Source organism: Antedon mediterranea, chromosome 1 (assembly GCF_964355755.1).
Source record: "Antedon mediterranea chromosome 1, ecAntMedi1.1, whole genome shotgun sequence".
In the NCBI taxonomy this organism is placed as follows: domain Eukaryota; kingdom Metazoa; phylum Echinodermata; class Crinoidea; order Comatulida; family Antedonidae; genus Antedon; species Antedon mediterranea.
The window spans coordinates 23,951,645-23,968,133 of record NC_092670.1 but is presented as its reverse complement, the minus strand read 5'-3'; the positions used below and the strand labels follow the sequence as shown (position 1 = coordinate 23,968,133).

At 34.6% G+C, this 16,489-nt stretch overlaps 1 protein-coding gene across 1 annotated transcript; it reads right to left on the bottom strand.

Annotated features, from left to right (window-relative positions):
- Positions 1 to 15,733: 15,733 nt before the first annotated feature.
- On the bottom strand, positions 15,734 to 16,489 carry LOC140043269 (craniofacial development protein 2-like). The gene has a single exon (XM_072087774.1). It carries the CDS (start codon positions 16,487 to 16,489, stop codon positions 15,734 to 15,736), a length of 756 nt encoding a protein of 251 aa, XP_071943875.1.

Sequence of the window (16,489 nt, the reverse complement as noted above, 5' to 3'; positions counted from 1 at the left end):
ACAAATTACTGCAGTCGGTATGTTTTCAATAAATCATTTATCTGTTGTTAAAAAAACTACTAGTACTTTTCTTTCTTTTCATTTTCTTTATAATTGCAAATCTTATTTAAAATAAAAAGAAGAGCGAGCAAAATAAAAAAGGACCTTAATCTTTAACTCTACTGGTAACTATATTCGGATCATCAATATGAAGACAGGAGTCCCCACAGAGAAAGACCATTAAAACAAAAACTATATTCTATCCTAACCTTAAACACTAATCGTAATATCACTGTATTAAGAGGTGAACTCTTAATCAAAATAACATGTTTTCTTCCCTGGCATAGGCATAACCAAACCATACTCCTGCCTTCTTTTTGATACGATATGTATTGTCATTCTATCAACAATAAATGACATTTTGTTGGTTGATTTACATGCAATTTGACATACAAAACAGTTTAAAATTTCAAAAAGAGATCTTACAAATTTGCTATTAAATACATGAATTGAATTATAAACAAATGATTGTCGGCAGTGTTTTTTATTCAGAGTGAAACGTCTACCAGTTAAAGACTTTATTGAAAGGATGGTCGGGAGATCCTGACGAATTTATATATAATCCGAATAACCATTGGATTGGCGGTATAAAATTCACCGGTCGAACCCCATGTGTATGATAAGGGACGGTCCACCATTTGAACCTCGAGGATGTAGGTGTAAAATACACAGATCCAACCCCTGTGTGTGTGTAATATTATAGACAACATTGTAAAGAACTCGTTTCTGTTGGCAAATTTCAAAGTTTTTTTCAATGTGGATCTCCCCGATCAGTAGAAACAGGCCATATGGTAATGGTACGGTTGATTTTAATGATGATGATGACGACAACGATGTTTATGGTTATATCGATATCAAATTAAACCACATAAAAGTGAGTTTATCCTTCTAGATTACTTGGCTGAGCGTCTGTGATGGCACTTGAAGTCAATCAAAATAGACGCAATCTAAACACTTTATGACGTCACTGTATACATCGATACTGTACTTTTTGAAGATTTAATGACTGATTGCAAGGAAAGGTCTTAAAATAGACCTATTCGAAATTTCAGTAAGCTACAAATGTCAGCAAAAATAACGGATACAATTGATAGAAAAGTCAATTATCAAGCAAGTCAGGGGCCGTCGATCGGAATGATTGGGGAGGGGAGGCTGGGCTGGGGCCGAGAGAATTTGGTTTTCTTTTCTCGAAAACAAGTAGGCCTACAATAAATAACGATGAATATTTTAGATGTATAAAAGTGTTTCAATACTATTTAACTCTCCCCTCGAAAAACATAATGCAATGTGACTCTCATTTGCTTATAGATGGCCAAGACTCAGACAAATGCAGGCCTACGATATTCTTTTCAATGTGTTTCGTACAGCTGTCGAGTGTTTTAATAATATATCTAATAAAGCATCTTCGTATTGTCTTTCTTTCTTTCCAAGAGTATTGATTCAGTATGGAACGCCGAAAATGAGACACTCTTAATGAATAATTGGTCAAAAAGACCGAGGTGAATGACGTAATATAATAATATGTCGATTAAGTGGCTTTGAAGCAGAGAATGTACGTATGCCGATTAAGTGCTTTCATATCTCACAGTTTTTAATTATCTATTTTTATATTTGTATTAACTTGTAGAATTTTGCGTGTATACTTTAACCATTTCAGAAAGAGTGAATATAAACATGTTGTGAATAACTGATACAAAATCTCTGTGATGATTAGTTACTTTCGTAATCTCTAAAAATTACATTTATACACAGTATCCAACATGGCTAACTAAAAGGCTAATAAAACCCCATGGACACAATTTGAAAATGTTAGCAATCCAAAGCATATTGAACATGGTTGTCTGATGTGCATAATAACACCCTCCACTCACCCCTCACCCGCCTTTTCTATAGACTTCTAGACTACTGTACTGCATGTGATATAAATCGAACAGTTAAAACTGTCTATTTAACTTTCTATGCTATGAGGGGGTTCGTCATGAACCGAAAGAGCTGTATTACTTTAAAGGGTTCGTAATCTGAAGAGTATATAACCATAGATCTATAAAAACACCTAACAAATCTCAAATCGCATCATTAACAACATGTTTCATCACGTATAAATTGAGTATAAGCTCGAGTACATACTTAAGTCGATGGGTACAGATTGTATAAAGTCGGCAGTCCTTGTCAGGTACTTGATGTTACCACAATCTGTCACGCATTAGGTTCATAAATAAATACAAAATCATTAAACAAATTAATTTTGCTATAAAAAACGATAAGAACTTAATAAGTTTTAGAAGTGGCATACAAACGTGTCACAAAACATCACAACAAAATTTTTAAAAAATTAAACGTTTCCAGTATACAATTATTCCAATGTTAGAAGCATTTAAACTTTATTTAATTGGAACAAACTTCCGTTACCTTTTGTGAAAACTGATTCGATTCGTGGGAATTTCACCAGACACTGAACCTGTCCTTAAGACAGTATTAACTGACCATTGACAGTCACCACCCGTTAATGACAGTGGGTTGGATTTTGACCAGAACGTAAGTGGACATGCCATGTTATGGTGTTGTGGTGTTATGGGAATACCAGTTTGCTTGTTTACTTGAAAGTTAAATTTGTCTTACATTTTTACATTTAAGGGGACGACCTAGATAACTCGGTCAAGTCTAAACACTTTTACGAATCATTGAATCCCTTGTGAATCTAACAATCTGTCACACTATTGATTTTGATTTATTTTCTTTCCAATCTATCGCCTACAGTTTTTAAAGTTCACCTTCAGCAACATTTCTCAATTTAAAATTCATAGAATTCTACAAAATGAACGATATTTTTAAAATTCACACACCCATCATTGAAATCATTATATACCGTGATAGTGAATTGATTGTATAGTAATATAGACTGTTACACACAATATATTTCAAAATTCTAAATTTTTACAAAAGCCTGAAAGGTTCATAGGCCTATTCTAATCAAACAATAATGACAAAGATACATAGGTGTGTTATGATTTAAATTCAAATTTTTATTTTCTCCTTTTTCAACCATTTTTCATAATCAACACCAAATGGAACATTGAGCCTATTAAAGCTAAGCTACAATATGAGGGCGTACTTAAGCTTAAATGATTTAGGCCTACAGTATAAATGAATGTGTAAGCTTATAAGCAATAATGTTTTATTTTTAAACTTGTCAAAAAAGAAGTTAATGTTAATGCTTATCTTTAAACTTTATTTCAATTCATAAGAGCAACAGCGAGTTATCGCCACAGGCTACTACTACAGATATATAGGCCTATATAGGCCTAACATAAGGAATATACGATAACGATAAGTATTATCTTATCATTAAGAAAATAATATGGAACGGAAAGAAGTAAAACTATTCTAAACAGTATCAACATTATTGGTACAAAGAGAATTGTATTTTGTGAAGTTGGTCGCAAAATAAAATTACGTTTACAACCACAGCTCAAAGTCTACAAACGGATTAAATGTGAAACAATTGTTAATGCGAGAAGTATCTTCATATTTTATGTATTTTATTGTATCGGATAAAATAACCAATCAATATTTGTAAATCCTCATGATTTTGATATTTTGTTTTTTAACTTTTCTATTTTTCAGAATGCCAAGTATTTGAGGTTTTTTCTGTTTAACCTCAATCTAGGCAGTAACCTTAAATCGTGAACTATACTGTTCAGTAATCGCAGCTTACAACTGCTAATTAAACAGCAATCCAATCCGAGATTTGAATTTGCTTGTAACACTGTAGTCATGAATCATTGTCCACACCTGTTAGCTGTACAATATTGCATATCGAAATCACAGTGTTTATTTCATTTTTAGACGCTGTACATTCTACACTGCTTGATATTTGAAATCAATCGGAGATCTTTTTTTTTGTTATTCTGAGCTTTGTTAAAAGATTAATTTCTTTTATAGAAAAACTATTATGTCCAATAAAATTGTTTGTTCGACTATGTATACGGAGATTACGTTACCTACTTCTTTTTATGACTCAACTTACACGTTTACTGAGCTCGGTTTAGTCCTGTGGCCAGAGAAAACACACACTACGCTTTGTACGGAATTCGGAATGTTAAGCTTGGTTCACACTGAACGCAACGCAGAGACGTTGCGCAATGCAACTGATTGGTCAAGTAGGCAACTGAATTGACAAATGACACGCGACAGTTCGGATAATTCATAGCTTTTGATAGGCCAAATTTGGATACATACGTTGCGCTTTTTGTACGTCTTTACGTCGCGTCCTAGTGGGAACCAAGCTTTAGTGAGAAGGTTCTATTCTTAAAACACTACACATGTTTCTCACGATTTCCCGGGCTCATTGTGAACGTAGCTTTAAGGCACTTTTAAATTCCGACGCAACGTAAATACGTACGTGCTCAATTTGACAAATTACAATGATCACAGTTTTGCCGTTGCTTGAAAGATTCACTTTCGTCCTAGTAGGGTCCTAATAATCCGTTACCTACCCTTAATCTTGGTTCCCACTAGGACGCAATTAAAGGACGAAGCAACGTAACCGAATTGACCAATGGCAGCGACAGTTCGGATAATCCATCGTTTGTGATTGGTCAAGTTACTTACGTTGCACTTACGTCCTTGCGTCACGTCCCAATGGGAACAAAGCTTTCTACGTTGGCGTATATATATTATATACTTGATTCTGCAGTCACTAGATAGAATCTAACTGACTATTGCAAGTCATCTAGTGCCTTTGTACCTTCTAATTATCTTATTATTACAGTAAAAACCTCTATTCAGGACTTACAGAGTACGGTACAGTAAACTTGTTGCATATAGTATACGTACACTACCGCAAATAATTATCTGGCCAACAGTGAACGCTGCACATACCATAGTTTTGTATTTTCAGTTCCAGGTATAATGAACGGCAAGAAATAGCATTTCTCTTGCATTTACGTTTGGAATTGGTCGTGACAACCAGACTTTAACATGATTCGATCCCAGAATCATGGAATTAGCAAGCAAAACTAACCAACAAACAGGAACATGGTATATGTCTTTCTCATACTTTCAGAGAAAAGAACAACATTACATTGTTAATGGCAATTGTATCTATAATAGATTAGATTTTAATAAGAAACACACGTTTTATTTTACACATCAAAATGTAGGCCAGTAAATTAATCAGCATAACTGATAGACGCAGTTTAATTTATCACATACTTATTTAATTGCTTTTCAATAAGATGACCGCTAAATGGTGAAGTAGCTATTAGTAGTATACTATATACAGATAAATGTGTATAACTTCCTGAAACAAACATTAACAAATTGTAACAGATTTATGAAGAAGGTTGCAAAAAGTAGGCCGATTTTCACGATGCGCTGCTGATCTAGCGAAATTTATGTGCACGTGTATTTTATCAGAAGAAGCCCAGATTTGTCAATTTTAAAATGTGTACATTTGTGGGAGGGGATAGGGAGCATTCTCTTTCATTTTCACATTTGCATATGTCTTCCTGTTACATTGTTATGTTTATCCTAAAAGTTATGAACAATATGGGCATGCGCGCGCGTATAATCAAATCTACTCGGTCTGTTCCACACCTGGAGAAAGATGTCTAGATATCAGATATAAATTTGCCACAAACTAATTCCTAATGGTATAATTATTGGAAGTTTTATATCATGCAGAAGAGCTAGTGTTGTCGCAAAATCGTCCCTGTTTAGTTGTATGTTCAGCATTGTCCAAAAACATCCTTTATTTGATGTTCAGACGGCGAAAAGGGGTGTCATTATTTTATTTTAATAAAATAAACATATCAGGTTACGCTGAATGGCTATTATGGCTTAATAACTGCAAAATAATAAAAATAATATACTTTACAGATTGATCATTCAGTGTGCACAATCTAAAATAACACTTTTGCATCTTTTAACCTACAGATTTACATTATCATATTTCATGCGTGTTTAATGTCTAACAAAATACATTATCTGCTCCGTATAAATAAAAAATATACAGTCCCAACTACTAAATGGAATAATAACACTGATGATTTTTCTCTGGCGTTAAAGAAATGTGATGTACTTGAGCCTATGCACTTAAAAGCCTACAAAATATGTAGTATGAATATACACAACAAACCACTTAGAACAACACTCATTGGGCATTACACTGTACAGCCAAATCAATGCTGATGCTTTCAATGAAAATGAAAAAGTCATTATCGACTTTGGAACCCTTAAATTTTGCTGTTTAAGATGTTGTTGTAGAAATGACGTTTATTATTACGAGGATTTTTATTTTTATTTTGTAATTGTTTGTGTTGATGATTCAGAACTGGATTATAGGCCCTGTCTACTTCTTCGATTTAATTGAAATAACATTGGATATTATCCGTTGTTGTGTTCCTGAATGCGGCGTTGATGTAAAGCTTAATAGTGCTTGGTGAGATTACTTGTATTTTTTGTGATCAAGCGAACGGTAGAAAGAATTATTTATGATCGATAAACATATATTTTTGCCAATCGTCGATTTGCCAATTTCTGTGTTATACGTCCTGCTTTTTTCACACAAAAAAATTGTTTGCAAAACATCATGCACAACGAAGAGGCAAATTTTCCTGTATTGAATATCAATTTTGAATAATTATGTGAAATTTGTTTTTACTCATATATCTTTACGTGGAAATGTTTACTTTTTTTGTCAGTAGGCCTACATGAGCGAGGCAGAGTATAACTATAAGAAAGAGTTATGTAAAATCAAGGATAGTAATCTCACTCTGTGCTGTAAAGTGACTATACTTTCATTTCATTACATTTCATTATTTATTTGGTCTATTTCAGCACAAAAAACAAGCACGAATGTGCGACACTCGGGGTACAGCAAAAGAAGCTGTAATGTAATAATGATTTTAATAAGACGGGATGTTAACGTCACATACACATCAATAACCTCGCTACTAAATACGGCTATATTCCGAAAGGTTACGTAACATAACCGGAAATGGCATAATTACGATAAATTAAGAAATCTCAAAGTGATTTTTTGCTATTTCCGGGAGCAGAATTGACGTCACAATATCATAAATAGGTGTTTACTGTATATATTCTTATTCTCAAGTCAAGACCTTTGAAATGACACCAAACACGGCTATATTACGACGAAAATCGTTTGGCACCAAGGTACCATCTTTGAGACGTCATATGGCAGCATCCGATTTGAAATTAAAAAATCTATAGCTTGGAGGACAGGTCCCTGTAGTATACCCATGCCAAATCCCAGCTCCATACTAAAACGAATAAGGGAGGAGTAGTACTTTATAAATCGCAATTTTTTTCGATTGGTACAATGTTTATGAGGTCATAATTCTGCATCCGGTTGAAGTACGAACCTTTTCTCTCTACCCTAGTATATACATCATCAGACGACGCGAACTAAAGAACTAGTAGGACTTGAAAGTTGGCTCAATAGTGTCCAGATGGAAGAGGAGGAAATGGAAGGGGAGAAGATGAGCGAGTACTAGACTCGGGTACACCGAGTAAAAACTGAAATTGGGGAGACCATGGTCAACCTAAGTGAACTTAATCACTGTAGCTGAGCCGGTTGATGACCCAAATGAGAAAATACTAACACTGCATTTAACGCTCGAGTGGCGCTGTGCTGTGTGATGGCAAAATTCCGTCTGCGAGAGAGGGAGTTAACAAAACTCTCAACATCTAAACTCTCTACAATTATAAATCATTTATAGTTTCCTAACACAGACATTTAAATTTTGGCTGTTACTAAGTGTTGCAATCAACACACGTTTACAGTACAGATACTGATTTATCACCTGTCGCATACTGAGGGTATAATACATTAAAGGCTCACTAACACCTATATTCTCGCCACCTGTAAATGGATCAATAATTCCGATTAAGGAAATTACCTAGGGGCAAAAGTTAATCTCATGCTTGAACTTTATGTTAAATATGGTGAGTCTAGTGTTGAATACGATCATCCGTCAAACATGTTGCTTACGCGAAATTACATGAAGCTAAAAACGTTCTACCTAAAGGAAAATACTTCAATAGGACCGACAAAGTGATTAGCACATTTTGTTAAAGAAGAATTTTATAAATAATAAATCAAAATGTATACTAAATTCATTTAAATTATTCAAATTTCAAAGCCCGATCTTTCGACTTATGGAATAAATCTCGTACTTACGTAGTAATTATTTTTAAACGAATGATTATCGTGCTCTTCTAATTTGTTATTTATACAAAGCATATTTTAAAAGGTTCAAATGTGACTTGATATGTTGTTCATATTTTTTTTAAACTATATGGATATCACAACGTTGCGTTAAGTTTAATTTTCACAGACGAATTTATTCACGCGATATGATTGGTTGCGGTTTTTTTTTTGCGGTAAAACCAACTTAAATATTGGTGATTCTTTAATACAAAAAAACAAAGGTCAAATAAAAATAATGTTTGCAAATGCGAAATAATTATGTGTAAAAGATTAGGCCTAAAGAAGCATGTCCCCTGATCATTTTTTTTTTTTGCTGAATACCGTATGCCATAATATATAATAATAAATCATTTTGACCTAAAATTGGATCGGAAACAAAATTATTTACCTGTAGTTTAAAGCAAAAAATAGTCAAAATGGCTGCCAGTCAGTGGGTTTATGGTCAAATTTAACCATTTATTTTATCATCTTATAAGTGAAAACATTTTTTTCGGGGGTTTTTTTCTACTAAAGTGATTAACTTTGTGGTCTATTAAAACTTTGATCTTCATTTTTCATGTTTTTGGGGAACAATACATCTTTAAGAATTTAACTGTAGCCATTTGTACGACCATAAACGTTAATAAGCAATCATGAGAGCAATTAGACAACCTTGCCCGGAGTCACCCTTTAAGTTATCATTTCGTTAAATTCTGTACTACGGTGTCTGTGTAAGTCTGCTAGTACTCTTGTTGGCATCAATACTAAATTTAATTTGATTTGTTTGGTGACAAAAGTACCCGATGAACCGTCTCTTATTACAGGTGCTATTGATAGTTTTGATGATACTTGCCGACATCGTTAGGTGTGAAAATGACGGTTAGAGCGTAAACGAACATGCGTTCATTCTTAAGTATTACACTTCCGTAATTAACCATCATTAGCGTGTATAAAGTTGCTTCGAAAAGTGATGGCATTTCTGCTGATCTAAATGACTAAAACAATCGTGTTTGTTTAGGTTTACTTAGCTAAGTGCTTTTATCTATATTTATATGGGATGGACATATTTGAAACTAAATTAATGTTGACGCGATTGCGTTCGGTGTGCGTCATACGATTGATACGGGCAAACGCTAATTTGCTCTACAAACAATAATTATCTGTGAAATGTATTTATACGCACGCCCATTAGATTGTCACCAATTTTGGTTCATTTACAGATGTTTCAATATCATTATTCTTATGATATTGTTGAAAACACCAGTAAATTGAGAGTGTGACGTCAACAATATTTTCGAGAGGTTTGCGTTTGGTATCATGCCCAGCATGCAGACGTTGAGTATCGCTAACCATTTTATAATTATCTCATTTATAAGAGGCAATTTTCTCGTTGTTAGCTGTGACTGCTTAAATATTACAATACACAAGGAATTAATGTGTTTAATTAAGTTGCTGTGCGCGAAATATACTGTTTATTTCATCGTTTTCGTACAAAATAATAAGTGTTCGAATGCGTTTTATTATAGTTATAAGGTGGTTAGATATCACTGAGTAACCCTATAAGTTTACTAAATATACAACGCACTTTTGTTGACATAATCACCATGGCGACGATGTCTTTGCTGTATAACATCTGAAATAACCTGAATAAATATCAAGTTAATACAATGGCTGAGAGGAATATTTAAATTAAATATTTCTTAATAACATCCTATTCTTTAATATGATGGATACGCCATGGTTAGAACTGTCGCTTCTGGCGAAAAGATCCTGGGTTCTAATCCAACAATAGCCTTCCTAATGACGAATACTAGCTAAAATAATCGACTTGGACTGATGGGATTGTGATGAAGATTGATTAGTATTGTGACTGGTGCCAAAGGCGGCAAACTTCATCTGCTGCATGCGGATAAATATCCCGTATCAGCAGCTATTATCAGTGATGTCAAAACAAACAGCGACGAGATAAAAACTAAACGAATTGACGTTAATTAAAAGCAGGCAATTAGTGCGTGTTTATGGAGAATTAGTGCGTGTGGGGGGAGAAGGGGGAACACCCGGTTTGTTTTCAAATAGGCCTACACATGCCTGGAGTTTTCTTGTTTTTGTTTAATACATGAAAAACCTTTGGACTAAATAATATACTGTATCCAACTATAACCCGACGGTGCCTGATGTTCCTAAATGCATTTCTTTGGTGAAGATCTACAAGCGGTGGCCTATAGGCCTACCAATGCTATATGTTTGATAGGCCTAACCCTGTCTATATACTGAGAGCACCGATAAAAGGTGGATATGTAAGAGTTCGGGACCTTCCTTCTATGCCGTCTTGCTCATTCACATTGCATCGTGCTTCCGATGGCACTTTACATTGTTGGTACCGACGAGATGCACAATTAGGAATGTCATGTGTTGAACGCGTTTTGGTGTTCTCGCCGTCACGCATTCATTCGGCTTTTTCCAGATCTTTACCTGCAAAGCTATTACATAAAAGGTAATTCGAATTTAATTATTTACATTAAGTTGCTCAGTTCGTGACTGATTAAGAAGTAGACAATTAACCTTTAGTAACACCATGCCGATGTTCGCTAATGTTTAGTTGGTATTTCGAAAACAAAACAATCATGTTATCGTTTAGTCATTAAAAAAATTACGATGATTGGAATTCACATTGACATTATCAGCATAATAAAGTTTGCTAATTAGTGTAGTCAAGTACTCAATGTTTACCTAATTCATGGTCTTTAGTTTCCAAATTGTATTATTTCCGTTATTTGTTTGTATTACGAAGATACTGATGTAATTTGCCAATCGAACTTAAGTAAGGTGATTGAACTTAAGTGCTCAAAATAACTAATAATGAAGACCATCTCACGATATGAACGATGTAATTTAAATACCGTGTATTGGCTATGATAAATCTCATTAATTCACTCTGAGAAGGATCCAACAGTTTTTATTGCCATATTCTAGCATTTACATCTTAATAAACCACGCGCATTGACGCCAGATCGAATCCTGTTATCAATATACTTAGGGCACGAACTAGGCGATTTTTTTTTTGGTAACGGCCGGTGAACAGAATAATTCCGTAAAAACGAACCGTAATTTTGACGCGACGAACGATTTCAGTTTCAAATGGAATGTGACGTCAGTCAATCTTTAACTTTATGGTTAATTTGGAGCTCACGAAAGCTTCGCGCCTGAATTCGCTTCAGTTGCTCTCCATGGGCAACTTGTTCAAGATTAGCGTGACTTGCTTCGATTTGAAGATGGTCACGTGTCGCTCTTGTTTAAGGTTCAGTGTGCAAGGGCCTTAACTTTATCGTACTCGCCCGTAAAAGGACGATGAACGTCACATGGACACAACGCAACTACATAACCCACCGTAAGTAATTTGATCAATCACGACGCGATGGATCAGCCGAACTGTCGCTTGGTCAACTTTCTTGCGTTCAAGTAGGAACCAAGCTTTACCAAAAATTACCGATGATCAACTTCTTCTCTTAAGTCTTATGAGTCGATGGATTTTTGATGCAAGACCTTATGACAAGGACTAATCACACAACCATTTCACCAATCAGTATGCATATGTACTTGTATCTATTTTTGTTATCTGGTGGTCTGAATTAGAACCCTGAATGCTCTTTTTACGGTGTATGTGATCATAGTCAAACACTACTTGAATATATATAATACTAAAGGAGCAGTTCGGATTCGTTCATTTATTTTTAAAATTTGTAATGGACAACATAGACGCATTTTATTGTTTGGTAACGGTATAGTTCTATCTAATAGGAGATTAAGTCAAAATAGTCAATATGTCCTGTAGTCAAATTGCTAACCGTATTGTAGAACGGCCCTGACTCTTTCAAGACAACATCTGGTACCAACATGTCTATTTACATCAAGAAAGCCAACAAATTATGAATTTAACTACTGATTGACATTATCTAATTTTTATATCATAACACAATATAAAATAAAGCAAACAAACGTGTTTGAAATGAATTTCAGAGACGCGATATGAAAGTTAAATACTGAATAGGAGACGTGATATTTTTACCAAAACAATATAAGATTGCGTTAAGTGTTATTAAATATCGTAAGGACTAGACTGTTTGCGAAGTAAAACACCGTACAGGTTTTAGATGAAAATCATTCTATATGTTCGTATTACCTTTATGTTTTATTATTAACATATTATTTTATCATTATAAAGTAATACCGGTATATATTAAAGTAAAGTGTTACTTTATATTTCAAATCAAATTAGGCCTATCTTGGTGGTGACGTGTTTACACATAGTTGAGAAAATCATACAGTGAACAAACATTACACGAACAAGACGATGTTGATTGGGAGAAAAATGAGGAGATATCGTTGTTATGGGTACTATTTATGTTTTTCGTGGGTTATTAACATTTACACAAAACAAAATGTTATTGTAAAGCTGAGGATGGATAAAAAGGCAAAATAAGATAAAATAAAAATAAATATAAGACAGAAGGTTTCTGTCTGTCCTCCTTGGTCAGTTGATAAGCGAATAATAGGAGAAAACTAAATGTATCAAGAGGGCTCACTTTAGTTTAAATGAAGTGAAATAAGAAAGATCGTTGTGGTTGTGTTACTTCAGCATGGGTGTTCTGAAATATCCATGGTATTAGAAACAGAGTTCAGTAATGGCCAAAATGTACACCGGCATCCGATCTCACCGCTTTCCCATGTAACTCTACAACCCACAAAAAGAACATTCAAAACCAACCACGCTGACGCTTCGCTCGCGTACCATCTAGGTCGTGTCCACAAATGGTTCTCGAATACACAGTAATTTCAGCGTAAAAAATGTACGTACCGCAGGACTATAGTACATTGTCGTTTACAGAAACGAATAAATAGACACGATGATTTACATAAAATTAGCACCCTGGGAATTTGGCCTTGTCTTAAAAATGAGTCCAATTTCACCAATTTTTTTAGTTGAACTCATTTAAACAAACCCAATTTGTGTTTTGTATATAACATTAGAGTTGAGGGATGGAGAAGAAGATGGGAAGAACAATTTTTTAATATATTCTCTCTCCACTCAGTAACGAAATATTGTTTTAAATGTTTTATAGGCCTATTAATAATAGCCTATACCACTAAACACAGTAAATACGATTTATAATACTTTTTTAAAACTGTTATAGTCGATTGAAATAGTAAAGTACACGTAACGATACACCACTACGACGTTTATATTTTTTATAATTATTAATTAATACAAAAATGTTGAGAGGCAACTGTCAGTAATCTACCCACATGTTGCTAACGTTTTCCGTCTTCCGACATTACGCTTTCCACAATTTGTTTCCATTTTTTTCTGTTTATGGCAGGATGGTTTGTTATTGTGTTAGTGTCTACTAGTCCTTGTAAGTCTTTCTTTATTTGATTCATCCAGTTATTTCTTGGTCTTCCTACGGGTCGTTTTACTTTCCTGTTAGTTTCCTTCATTGTTTGTTTGATTGGGGTATCATCCGGTAATCTAATTATGTGTCCATACCATTTTAGTCTCATTCCTTTAATTCTTTTACTCCATTCTTCTTGTTTTGTTATCTCGTATATTTTCGTGTTACACACTCTATCTGTTAATTTAATATCTATCATATTTCGCAACATTTTCCTGTGATATATATCTATACTCTCTTGTAATTTTGTGTTTAGTACCCAGAGTTCACTGTTATTATAAGAAAATACTTGCTATGTATGCGTCAAACAAACGGGATTTCACGTCTATAGACATCGTTTTGTGTTCTAGCGACGACTTCAGCTTGTTATATGCGATAGCTGCTATAGTGATTTTCTTCTTTTGATGTCTTTTTCTGTGTCCAAGTTACTACCGAGGTATTTGCATTCTTCCCATTTACTATCGGTGTTTCTTCCTATTAGGTAGTCTTCTGTTTTACTTTCGTTTATCTTTAGATTGAATTCTGCTAATTTCTCTGTTACATATTTCTTTATTTTAGTTATGTGTTCTTTTGAGTCGCTAATAAATGAAATGTCATCTGCATACTGCATCTGGATATTAATCTGTTGTAGGGGTAGTGGTGTTGTGTTTGCTGATTCGAGTGCCTTTGCTAGGTATAGTGTGAACAGTATCGGAGACATACAGTCACCTTGTGGTACTCCTAGTGTAGTAGTAAACAATTTTCCTGTCTGTTTTCCAATTCGAACGCTTAATTTTACATTGTTTATCAAAACTTTCAACATGTGTAGTTCATCATCTTGTAATATATGTCGAATAGAGTATTCCTCCGCACCGTGTCAAATGCACTGGTCATGTCAAGTAGTAGTAATATTATTTCGTAGTTAGATGACGTAATTGCCTTTTCTGCTAACATTTTGCATGTATGTTCGGTAGTGCTTCGTCCTCTGCGATACTCGGCCTGTGTTACAGGGACATGTTCATCTAATCTGTCGTTTATCCTATTTAGTAAACATATTGCTAGCATTTTCCTAAGAACCGACAGTAGGATGATGGGTCGGATGTTTTTTGGTGGACCTTTTTTCTTGCCTGGTTTCGGTATTGGATGCAATATGCCTTCGTTGATTTCTTTAGGTATGTTTCCTGTTTTAGCTGTTTGGTTATATATTTCTGCTATGTGGTTAAAAACTTCTATAGGTGCATATTTTACCATTTCAGAGTATACTTGGTCACTTCCTGGGCTTTTATTATTTTTTAAGCATTTCGCTGCTTTGGCAACTTCATCACCTGTAAAGGGAGACTTCATTTCAATAGGTTTAATGTTTTCGTTTATAGGTTTTTCTTGTGATTTGTGATAGACGTTTTCAAAGAAATTGGTAATTATTTCTACCTGCTCTTCTTCGTTTGTTGTTATACCGAACTCTGTTTCTACCACAAGTCTTTTATTTTCGTTAAGTTTTAGGTTTTTTACTGCTTGGTACATTCTTGTTGAGTCATCTTTGAATTTTTCAATTTCAGCTATCTTTTCTTTTAGTGTGTCTTCTTTTTCTTTATTAAGTTCAGTATGAATATTCTTTATGATTTGATTTCTTTCTTTCCTAAGTTTTGTTTTCTTTGATTTGTCATTTGATGAATTTATGTCGCACCTCAACTGTTTCTGCTTCTTCGATAACTCTTGTATATATTTATTGTTTGATTTAGACTTTGCTTTCCTGTAACCAACCACTTCCAATGCTACATTCTGAAAGACTGTCGTTAATTTGGTCTATTTCTCTTGTGGTTCCAGGTCCTGGATGTTTACAGATTGTATACATCTCGATACCTCTCTTTGATATGTTTGTCTGTTTTGTTGTGCTTGAAGTTTTGACACATCTATTTGTTTGGTTTTCTTAGCGTTACTATTTAATTTATACCATTGTAGTGTTAAAGTTGTCTTGACTAATCTATGATCAGTGTATGTTCTCGTACCACTGTATGCTCTTGCGTTAGTGACTAGCTTCATGTGTGAATTCTTAACTAGAATGTAATCGTAATCGTCTGATCTCTCCACTCTTCTGATCGTTATGCTGATCGCGTCTCTGCGGGCATTCCCACGTAGTCCTATGTGACATCTTATGTTTAAACATGGTATTTGTTAGTACTAGATTATTTCTTAGTGCACATTCAACTAGCTGTGTTCCATTATTGTTCGTTTTTCCTTTACCATATCTTCCTACACATTGTGGGTAATCATGATGGCTATCCCCCGTTTTTGCCTTCATATCTCCAGCTAATATTAAGATATCTCTGTTTTTTGCTTCATTTAATGCTTCTTGTACTTCGTCATAGAACCTATCTCTATCCCAAGGTTGTTGTTCACTATGTTCTAAAGTAGGTGCATATGCGTATACGAAAAGTACATTCCTGGGTTTTGGCCTACGCCTCGACCCAGGCTTACCTCCTCTACTTTCTATGTTGATTCGGGCTGTAATTACTCTCTCCGATATTTCCTTAAATTCTGCTTTAAAACTGCTCTCAACTAGAATTCCAACGCCATGTCTTGTGTTGTTTGCGGGTCCAGTGTAGAAGAAATCATATCTGCCTTTGTTATCGTCAGGCCTGATTTGAATGACATCGCTACCCGCCAGGTGGTGCGATTGGACCCCGAGAATGTCAAGCTTGTATTTAGCTGCATCGCTGGCTAGTTCTCGTTTCTGAAAATCGCTTCTAATACCGCGAACATTTAAACTTCCTGTGTTTAAAGACTTTCTACACCTTCCCAAACACAT

What these genes read in the sequence shown, in the direction of transcription:
- LOC140043269 (XM_072087774.1), bottom strand. Translation starts at nt 16,489, where the DNA reads ATGTGTTTGGGAAGGTGTAGAAAGTCTTTAAACACAGGAAGTTTAAAT.